An 11,739-nucleotide genomic window follows, 5' to 3' on the forward strand; every position below is an offset into this window, starting at 1 on the left:
GACCTGTTGATAATCCCCCGTTTTTCTGCTCAGTCCTCTCTCACTGCTTGAACATTTCCCATGGTTCAGTTCACAGCTTCTCCTTTCTCCCCACAGTCTCTCCAAGAAAAAAAAAAATGGATATTTCTTTTTTTTCTCTTTTCTTTTCTTTTTTTTGAGATAAAGTCTCTTCTGTTGCCAGCTTGAGTACAGTCTCATGATCCCAGCACACTGCAACATCTGCCTCCCAGGTTCAAGAAATTCTTCTGCCTCGGCCTTCCAAGTAGCTGTGATTACAGATGCCTACCACTACACCCAGCTAATTTTTGTATTTTTAGTAGAGACGGTTCCACTATGTTGGCCATGCTCATCTTGAACTCCTGGCTTGAAGTGATCCACCCATCTCAGCCACCAAAGTGCTGGGATTACAGGCGCAAGCCACTGTGCCTGGCCTGTATTGGATATTTCCAATAGCTTTTCCAACTTCCAGATCTCACATTTCCATAAAACCAAAATCCTGATTCATAGTTTCATAGATCCTAAATCTATATTCCGTAGCCTTAAACATAATTTCAGATATTCTGTTCACTCCTTGTGAACCTTGCTGTCATTTAAACTGAGTATTTCCAACTTCTCTGTCAACTGATTTCCCCCAGTTGGTAGGCAATGTAGGATAGTGGTTAAGAGTACAGAATCAGGAACTAAAATGCCTGGATTTAAATTATAGCTTCACCACTAATATCTGCGTGATTTGAGCAAGTTATTTCTCTGTAATTTCCTCATCTGCAAAATGGGATAATTACAATCCTATCTCATAGCATAATTGAGACTGTGTGTGTGTGTGTGTGTGTGTGTGTGTGTGTGTGTGTGTAATTTTATCTAGTACGTAAGAAATTCCATAGAAATATTGGCTATTCTGGTCAATGATATTCCTTTTTGGGTAATTTTCATGTCTCTTACTCTAATTCTTGCCCTAACTTCTATGTCCCATCAGTCACAAAGTTGTATCTATTCTTTCCTAATAACTCTCTCATCCATTCATTGACATTCCTAGTTTTACTACCATAATTTAAGGTGAATTGGAGAACAGGAAGCTTTAAAATATTCTTAATAGGGACTAAAGGTTAAGTATTTTGTTAAAGCTTGCATAGTTTATTGTTACTCATATTCTTTCTAGTCCCTTTAAAATAGATCTACAAAACCCTGCCTCATAGTTGAGGTAGTATTGTAGACTTTGTGGTCAAAACTCTTGGCTTAAATTCTGACTAATGCTGAGAGACAGTGAGCATGTCAAGTAATTCCTCTGAGCTTCAGGTACTTATCTGTAAAGTTACAAGAATAAGCATTTCAGAGAACTGTGATGATCAAAGGTAAATTAAGCTGCTGTGTAACAGTTAGGTGGTGATGATGGTGGTTGTAGATCTTTATTATTTCCTGTTGGAACCCTAGGAATAGTTGAAATGACTCACAGATTTTTAACTCCAGCCTTCACTTCTCCCTTAGACTCTATACACACATGTCTAGTTATCTACCTGATGTCTCTTCTTCTGTATCACATATATTTTGGATGCCCCTTCAATCTATTATCCACAGAGCAGCCAAATTATTTTGAAAATAAAAATGAATTCATGTTATTTTCTTCAATAACCCTTTTTATCATTTTCCATTACATACAAATTCCTAATTACGGCCACAATAACCTGTTTGATCTGGCCCTTCCCTACCTCTCCATATCTTACTATTTTTGCTGCCTTTCAGTTCCTTGCTAATTTCTCTGTTCTCTCAGGCTTTCATGCATGCTGTGCCCTTGCCTGGACTCCTCCTACCTTTTCTCATGGCTGGCTCCTTCTCAACCTTCATATCTCAAAGATCCTGCCCCCCACCCCATAGTATCCACAGTTATTCTCTTCTGTTGTGTTCAGTTTCCCCCATAATACTTACAAGTTTAAATTATGTATGTATTTGTTTGGCATTTATTTTCTTATTAACTATTTTCCCTACCACCACATGGTAAGCTCCAGAAGGGCAAGAACCATGTGTTTTCTTTGCCACTGATATGTGTAGCATCCATTTCAATGCCAGAGGTGAGCTGGGTACAGTGGCACATACCTGTAGTTCCAGCTGAGGTGGGAGGATTGCTTGAGCCCAGGAGTTCAGGTATAGCCTGGGCAATATAGCAAGAACCCATCACTAAAATAAATTATTAAAATTTAAAAATAAAAACCAGGCCAGGTGTGATGGCTCACACCTGTAATCCCAGCACTTTGGGAGGCCAAGGCAGGTGGATCACTTGAGGTCAGGAGTTCAAGACCAGTCTGGCCAACATAGTGAAACCCCATCTCTACTAAAAGTACAAAAACATTGGCCGAGTGTGGTGGTGCACATCTGTAGTCCTAGCTACCTGGGAAGCTAAGTCAAAAGAATCGCTTGAACCTGGGAGGCGGAGGCTGCAGTGAGCCCCGGTCGCACTGCTGCACTCCAACCTGGGTGACACAGTGAGTCAGTCTCAAAACAAAACGAAAAAACACCAATGCTTGAGGTGAATGAATGATATAATGAAGGAATGAAATGCCAGAAAGAAGATTTTTAGGATCATTTTTATCCTAAATTATGACTGCAGGCAGATTATTGTCATGGGGTTGCCTTAGTAATGCACATGAAAATACAAAGGAGAAACAAACTAAAATCAGTTAGTGAAATATGATATGACTAATACTGTTCTAGTGATTGAATACTTGAGAACCCACAAGAATAGATACAGCTACTACCTGTATATGAAGATGCTGATTGAAATCTAAAATAGGGAACAAGAGCATGAAGTACCTCACCTTCTAAAGAGCTGCCAGCTTTTGGGTAAAGAGTGGGTATCTGCTGGCAGATACCCACTCTTTCACCCAAGGATAAAAGTTGGACAAAAAGGTATCTACCATATGCAAAACCTCCAACTGTCTACCCTCGGACCATATAAGCCCAACATTTGGGAAGAGGAAAAACATCTGAGAGAATTACTAAAGCCAGGTTTCTGGGGAGTGTTATGGCTTTTTCTTTCCTTTTTATGCTTCACTCTACCGCAAGTGAACAAGGCTCCAACAGAATCAGCTAGGTGACTGTGAGGAGAGGGAAAGTGGTATCTCATTCACCAGCAAACTTGTTGATATTGCCTTGTACCTACGTGAAACAGGAGTTGGAGAAATAGCTGGCCAGAGAGTGGGCTGAAATAAAGCAATCTACAACATTTACCATTTGGCATAGCAAGGATACCAAAGATGTGTAAGTTTCTCATGGGTCAATTGATGCTGTGTAGAAAGTGCTGTCCAGGTTTGAACCATCTTGACACCAAGGGGGAAAGAAATTCTAGCAGCAAGAGGCTGGATTTACTTCTGGGAGAGGACACTAGGAGAGTAAGTAGAGATAGAGGTACAACTGGTGCATCTCCCATGTCGATTGAGGGACTGTGTAGTTGGGAAGCTGTCCCAGAGTTTCTAAGAGAACTGAGTGTGCCCCATTAAAGAGTAAGTGAACATTTGGATGCAGTATTCGTTGTACAGTTAAGGGAAATTTATCCCTTTTATCTCTATTTTCTCTCCCAGTCCGCAACACTAGAGGGATAGGCCCTGAAAGTGTTACTGGTAGAGGGTCATGACTGCATGTTGTCCAAGTTCTTGGCATTTTGAACAAAGAGTTGGACAAAACGCCCAGTAAAGCAAAGAAAGGATGAAGCAACTAAAGAACGAAAGCAGGAGTTTATTGACAACGAAAGTACACTTCACAGTGTGGGAGCAGGCCCAAGCAGTGGCTCAGAATCTTCTCAGGTCCAAATACCCCCTAGAGGCTTCCCATTGGCCACTTCATTTCATGGTCACCTCACATAAATGAAGTGGTGGCTCACAATTGGTTGCTGAAAGCAACCAATCAGACTAAGGTAAAGTTACAAAGCTGCAAGGGGACACTCAGCCCACAATCAGTCTGATTGGTTGCCAACAGCCAATTTCCAATCAGCCAGGAACAAAAGGCAAGGGTTTGCAAAGGAAGTATCCTCTGGTCCTTTTGTTATGTAGGCATGGAAAATTAGGGCTTTCCTTTAAATCTAGCTCTAGGAAGTTGGCATGAAACAGCCCTAGGTTCCCTGCGTCCAGACCCTATTCTCCTGTCTCAGAAGGAGAGGGAAAAACTGGTTGAAAACAAACCCCACCTTTCATCTTCAGAGTTCCTTAAGTCACAAGTTCAGCCAGAGAATATTTGCTTGGAACTGACATTGGAGAGTTCAACTAGATAGACTTAATAACCCACACTGTGAGATGAGTAAAAAAGAAGATGCTCAGGTTGTTTTTAAAGGATTTGCTGCCTAGTGCTTCTCGAATTTTAATGCGCATATCAATCACCTGGGGATCTCATTAAAATGAAAATTATGATTAAGTTAGTCTGGGATTGGGCCAGAGATTCTGCATTTCTAACAAGCTCCTTAGGAATGCTGCTGATTCTAGGACCACATTTTCACAAACAAGGCACCATAAAGTAGAGAAGGGAGATTCAATAGAGCACAGTTGGCAAGAAATAGACAAAAATATTAGGATAAAATATTAATTTTTATCCTTCAAAAAATGAATATTGGCAATTTAAAAAACGTAATTTTGTACCCCTTTGAATATTCATTCAGTAAAATGGGAAACAATATTACATATTAAATAATTTCTGCATATCCTGACAAATATTTTTACCCTAGTCAAATGAGAATATATACATGAAGCAGTGTATGGAAGTAGTAATGACCCGTGTTGGCAGCCATCAGAATGTGTGCATGCACGTTGCTAAAGAGCAGGGCTGGAATCACAAGCAGACAGTTCTAACATGATACGATTTTATAATTTTTACAAATGTTAAAGTCTTCAAAACTTTGTGGGCAAAAACTTACTGCCACCTGGTGGATCTGAGTTAAGACAAAGGGAAATATCTTTTTTAAGCTCTCCTAAATACTATTAGTACTTCTTTGTTTTAACTTTAAAAAGAAAATAGATAAATATGTATTTACTTTTAAAAAGACTACATTTAGGGGGACTTTTTGCATTTGGTTTCATTTGGAGGGGAAAATAATGCATATGAATATTATTTTGATAAATATGATTATATACATTAGATGGCTTTAGAGTTACATTGTAACTTTAGAAAATGGCTCTTCCTTTCATTTCCAGGGCTGGTTTTATCCTGAATAGTAACTTATCCATCCATTTCTGAAGGGTTCAGGAATTGGGTAAATAAAACTAGGTAATTACCTCTTTGACATGTGTGTGTAATGCTATAATAAAGACCACTGTGTGTGACCTCTCTGAACTTTCCTCCATCTAGTCCCAAGATGTATATTTACTATCTCAGAAGAAAGGGGTTTTTCTAATCCTTTCCAAAATTAGATCACTCAATGTTCAGTTGCCTCAATTCTCATCAATTTATTTTTGTAATTTAGGCATTTAAACCTAGTCTAGATTCTCTCACAAATATCAATGAACATCCATAATGAGAATTATGGGTAATGAATTTTACAAAGGAGAATAAAATCTGTCACTGAACTCTTATATGCTGGATTTACCAACCTTTTCTCTAAAAGTGATGTTCATTATTATGCCAAGGGGAAACATCCTATAGGTCTTCTGCAGTGTGCTAATGTATATTTTCTCATGATTAATTCTTCTGTGATTACTATTAAAATATAGATCATCCTATGATATATTTTTCTCACCTCTCCTCAGGATTTAGAAACTTATATGGCATAGTGTTCTAATAATTCTAGAGTTTAACTATTAGTGAGAATACTTAGTAATTTCTAACTTAATAGTAACTACTCAGAACAATAATAATGAATGGAGATGTCTTTTATGTATTTTTCAGAATTTATTAATTGCATTGTGCTATTAAGTGGTTAATTTTTTAATAGGTAAGAGATTTCAAAGAAAAAGCATTATGGTCATAAATTTAAAACTTTTTACTTAAGTCTCTGGACTTTAAAATGTGTTGAACTTAAAAAAAAAAGTTTCATGGTTTTCTATCATTGCTTTAATTCATAGTTCTCTCTGGAAGTGAGTAAGCAAGAAAATCCTTGTAATATTTCTGTTTTTGTCCAACATGGGTTAGAAAAAGCATAAACCACAGAAAAATATTAAGGGCTTAATACAAATTCTGTTTTTTGTAAGAGGCAACAATGAATATTCTGAAATGACAAATTTTTGAAATGGCAAATACATCATAATTCTAATATAAAATGAAAATTAAATAAATATATTTATAAATTTTCTGATCTCTAATTATAAAAGCAGTCGTAAGTAAAACATTTAGTACACATATACTTTAAAAGCTGTTTATTGAATATTTCTCTCTATTTGGTATCATTATCACTGTTGGAGCTATTACTGTCATCATGAATAGAAGTGTTTTTAATTGAAGATACCATCATATCTACAATGTCTTTTTTGGGATTTTCTTCCAAATCAGTCTGTATTGCTCCAACTTCTGCTAGCTTCCATTCAAGTTCTGTAATAAATAACCCATCGTTAAGTCAGTTAAAAATCTTGGAAAAATGAAGAATTTTTATCTATATGAAACAGGACTTGACTGTTAGTAATATTACCAAGGAAATGATGATCTATTTATTTATAGTTTTTTTGTTTTTTTTTTTTTTTTTGAAACAAAGTCTTACTCACCCAGCTAGAGTGCAGTGGCATAATCTTGGCTCACTGCAACCTGCACCTCCTAGGTTCAAGAGATTCTCATGCCTCAGCCTCCCAAGTAGCTGCAATTACAGGTGCATACCACCACACCCAGATAATTTTTGTATTTTTTCAGTAGAATCAGGGTTTTACCATCTTGGCCAGGCTAGTTTCAAACTCCTGACTTCAAGTGATCCACCCACCTTGGCCTCCCAAAGTGCTGAGATTACAAGTGTGAGCCACCTTGCCCAGCCTGATGATATCTTTAGAACTAAGTGACAGTAAAAGAGCTACAATATTAAAATACACATTAGATACAGCAGAGTTATACTTAAAGGGAGAAATTATGGTTATACTGGGTATTAGTCTGTTTTGTGATAACAGAATACGTGAGACTTGGGTAATTTGTAAAGAACAGAGATTTCTTATACTTCTGAAGGCTGGAAAGCACAAGGTTGAGGGGCTACATCAGGTGAGGGCCTTCTTGCTAAGATTATGCCATGGCAGAATTCAAGTGAGTTAGAGACAGTGAGTGAGAGAGAGGAAGAGAGGGCTGAACTTAGTTTTAAACCAAACCCATTCTCACGACAACAACCCCATTTCTGCAATAATGACATTAATCCATTCTTGGGGGCAGAGATCTCAAGACCTAATCACCTTTAAAGGTCCCACTTCTTAACACTGTTGCATTGAGGGTTATTAAGGGGACACATTCAAACCATAGCCTTCTACCCCAGCCCTCAAAATTCATGTCTTCTCACATGCAAAATACATTCATTCTATCCCAATAGCCCCAAAAGTTTCAACTTGTTCCAACATCAACTTAAAAGTCCAATACTTTGCTGCTTAGATAATTCTTTTTCCAGATACTCTAGTTCATCATTCTAAATTCTGCCTTCCATAAAAATCATAGGACATGGACACAATTCTGCCAAGTTATTTTCAACTGCACATAAGGATGGCCTTTACTTCAGTTTCCAAACCTTGTTCCTCAGTTTCATCTGAGACTTCATCAGAGATCTTTGAAATCTTGGTGGATTTACAATCCATATTTCTACCAGCATGCTGATTGCAACTACTTAAATAATCTCTACAAAGTTCCAGTCTTTCCCTACAGTTCTCTTCTTCTGAGTCCTCAACAGAATCACCTTATTGCTCCATTCATGGCAATCTAGGCTGCTTCTATCCTGTTCCTCTAAGTTCTTTCAGCCTCTATCCATTATAATAATCTTTCCATATCAGAGGTTTCACTTTCTGTGGTTTCAGGTACTCAGAATAAAGTACAATAAGACAGTTTGAGAGAGGCCACATTCATATAATTTCTATTACATTATCTTGTTATAATTGTTCTATTTTATTGTTAATCTCTTATTTTGACTAATTTATCGATTAAACTTGATCACGGGTGTGTATGTATAGAAAAAACATAGTATCTATAGAATTTGGTACTATCCACAGTTTCAGGCATGCACTGGAGGTCTTGAAACATATCCTCCCATTGGTAATGGGGAACTACTGTACCCAGATTCAATGTCAGTTCCACATTTTCAGGTATCTGTTATGTAAGTACCACGTGATAACCAGTTGTGCCACTTAAGCTCCAACATTTTCAAGTATTTGTTACAGCAAACAACCCCACTTCTTGGTACCAATTTTCTGTCTTAGTCTGTTTTGTGCTGCTGTAATAGAATACTACAGACTGGGTAATTATACAGAAAAGAAATTCATTTCTCTCAATTCTGAAGGCTGGGAAGTCCAATATTAAGGTACCAGGAATCTGGAGAGGGCATTTTTGTTCTGTCACTCCCTCATGGAAGGTGAGAGGATGAGAGGGAGAGCAAGAAAGAACCAAACTCAGTTTTATAACAAGCCCACTCTAGTGATAAGGAAGCCACTCATGTGATAATGAACCTACTTCTATGATAACAACATTAATCCATTCATGAGGGAAAAGCCCTCATGACCTAATCACCCCTTCAAGGTCCGACCATTCAACACTTTCGCATTGGGAATTAAGTTTCCAACGCATGAATTTGGGGAGACACATTCTATAGTGACATTTTTTTTTAAAAGGGCTGAAAAATGGTTTAAAAGTTCAAATCAAAAAGCTAGGAAAAAAAACAATAAAGTAAAACCAAGAAGAAGGAAGGATATAATGAAGAAAATACTTTATAAAAGTAGAAAAGTAAAAACAATAGAGATGGCCAGCAAAATCAAAAGCTGGTTTTTCGATGAGACTAATAGACATATCTCAGGCAAAAATGATCACAAGAAAATAAGCAAAATAACGTATTTACATGGGATACAACCAAACAAGGACAAGATATAATTTTATACCCATCGAGTTGACAAAAAAACTAACAGTCTAACTGGTGAAAATCAAATGAAGCTATAAGTAAATGGGATCTCTCATAAAGATTAAAATACTCAAAAAATTTTAAAAGTCATGGGACTACTATGGAAAAATGCATGTCGATACATTTGAAAACTTTAATGGGGACAGACCCAAGACGGCCAAATAAGAACAGCTCTGGAGTGCAGTTCCCATTGAGAACAACGCAGAGGGTGAGTGATCACTGAATTTCCAAATGAGTTTTTACTGCCCGCAGACCAGGAAATTCCTGGACTGAAAAGTGCCATTAGTTTCCAGCACTGCCACGGGTCTGCACACAAAAACTCACACAAATCTGGGTGGCCATTTCAACTGGCACCTGGAATGCCTGTAATACAGAGCCACCCATTCAACTGAAAAAAAGGGGGCTGAAACAGGGAGCCAGGTGATCTGGCTTAGCAAGTCCCACCCCCACAAAACCCAACAATCCGAATCGCTCTGGATTGGGAGTTTCACAACAAGTGCTGCTGGACCTGGGACAGTCCAGCTTGGTTGGGGGAAGGGTGTCGGCCATTACCGAGGCAATCCACCACTACCGAGGCAATCTGCCATTACCGAGGCAGTCCACCATTAACAAGGCAATCCACCTTTACAGAGGCAGTCCGCCATTACCAAGGCAGTCCACCATTACCGAGGCAGTCTACCATTACTGAGGCAATCCACCTTTACTGAGGCAGTCTGCCATTACTGAGGCAGAGTGCCATTACTGAGGCAGTTCTAAGCGTACCTCTGTAAACAAAACTGCAAGGAAGTTCACACAGCAGCTGGGCAGAGCTCACAGCAGCTCAGCAATGCCTCTGCTGGCACACTGTGACTAGACTACCTCTGTGTTGGGCAGGGCACCTCTGAAGAAAGGCAGCAGCATGTCAGGAACTTATAAATAAAGCCCCACTTTCCCAGGACAGAGCACCTGGGAAAAAAGGTGGTTATGAGTTCCACTGCAGCAGACTAAAACTTACCTGCCCAGCAGCTCTGAATGGAACAATGGGGCTCCCAGCTCAGCACTTGAGCTCCTATAATGGACAGCCTGTCTCCTCAAGCAGCTCCTCAACCCCCATATATCCAAAGAGACACCTCATAAAGGAGAGCTCAGGCTGACATCTAGTGGGTATCCTTCTGGGACAAAGATAACAGAAGAAGAAACTGGTAGCAACCCTTAATGTTCTGCAGCCACCGCAGGTGATCTCCAGGCAAGCAGGGTCTGGAGTGGACCTCCAGCAGTCCTGTAGCAGAGAAGCCTGACTGTTAAAACAAAAACTAAAAAACAAAGAAATAACTTAGTCATCAATAAAAAGGATGTTGACTCAGAGACCCCCATCTGAAAGTCACCAACTACAAAGACCACAGGTAGATAAATCCACGAAGTTGGGAAGAAACTAGCACAAAAAGGATGAAAACACCAAAAACCAGAATGCCTCTCCTCCTCCAAGGGATCACAACTCCTCACCAGCAAGGGAAGAAAGCTGGATGGAGAATGAGTCTGATGAATTGACAGAAACAGGCTTCAGAAGGTGGCTAAAAGAACATGTTCTAACCCAATGCAAAGAAACTAAGAACCTTGAAAAAAGGTTAGATGAAATGCTAAATAGAATAAACAGCTTAGAGAAGAATATAAACAACCTGATGGAGCTGAAAAACACAACACGAGAACTTCACGAAGCATACAAGAGTTTCAAGAGCCAAATCAACCAAGCAGAAGAAAGGATATCAGAGATTGAAGATCAACTCAATGAAATAAAACGAGACAGCAAGATTAGAGAAAAAAGAGTGAAAAGAAATGAACAAAGCCTCCAAGAAATATGGGATTATGTGAAAAGACCTAATCTACATTTGATAGGTGTACCTGAATGTGACAGAGAAAATGAATCCAAGCTGGAAAATGCTATTCAGGATATTATCCAGGAGAATGTCCCCAACCTGGCAAGGCAGGCCAAAATTCAAGTCCAGGAAATAGAGAGAACACCACAAAGCTATTACACAAGAAGAGCAACCCCAAGGCACATAATCATCAGATTCGCCAGAGTTGAAATGATGGAAAAAAATGCTAAGGGCAGCCAGAGAGAAAGGTTGGGTTACCCACAAAGGGAAGCCCATCAGACTCACAGTGGATCTCTGAGCAGAAACCCTACAAGCCAGAAGAGAGTGGGGGCCAATATTCAACATCCTTAAAGAAAAGAACTTTCAACCTAGAATTTCATATCCAGCCAAACTAAGCTTCATAAGAGAAGGAGAAATAAGATCCTTTACAAACAAGCAATAGCTGAGAAATTTCATCACCACCAGGCCTGCCTTACAAGAGCTCCTGAAAGAAGCACTAAACATAGAAAGAAACAACCAGTACCAGCCATTCCAAACATGTACCAAATGGTAAATACCGTCAACACAATGAAGAAACTGCATCAACTAACGTGAAAACAACCAGCTAGCATCAAAATGGCAGGATGAAACTCACACATGACAATATTAACCTTAAATGTAAATGGGCTAAATGCCCCAATCAAAAGACACAGACTGGCAAATTGGATAAAAATCAAAACCTAATGGTGTGCTGTATTCAGGAAACCCATCTCACATGCAAGGATACACATAGGCTCAAAATAAATGGATGGAGGAAGATTTACCAAGCAAATGGAAAGCAAAAAAAAAAAAAAAAAAAAAAAAAAAAAAAAAAAA

At 38.8% G+C, this 11,739-nt stretch overlaps 1 protein-coding gene across 1 annotated transcript in view; it reads right to left on the reverse strand.

The window, feature by feature from the left end:
- Window positions 1-6,331: 6,331 nt before the first annotated feature.
- Window positions 6,332-11,739, reverse strand: part of PDCL2 (phosducin like 2) — a 42,203-nt gene continuing 36,795 nt past the window's right edge. The window contains exon 6 of the mRNA XM_032274247.1: window positions 6,332-6,498. Within this exon, the coding sequence (XP_032130138.1) occupies window positions 6,344-6,498 (155 nt within the window). The 3' untranslated portion in view covers window positions 6,332-6,343. The remainder of the gene's footprint in view (window positions 6,499-11,739) is intronic.

This window comes from Sapajus apella, unplaced genomic scaffold (genome assembly GCF_009761245.1).
Source record: "Sapajus apella isolate SASKATOON/1434 unplaced genomic scaffold, GSC_monkey_1.0 scaffold5, whole genome shotgun sequence".
Lineage (NCBI taxonomy): Eukaryota > Metazoa > Chordata > Mammalia > Primates > Cebidae > Sapajus > Sapajus apella.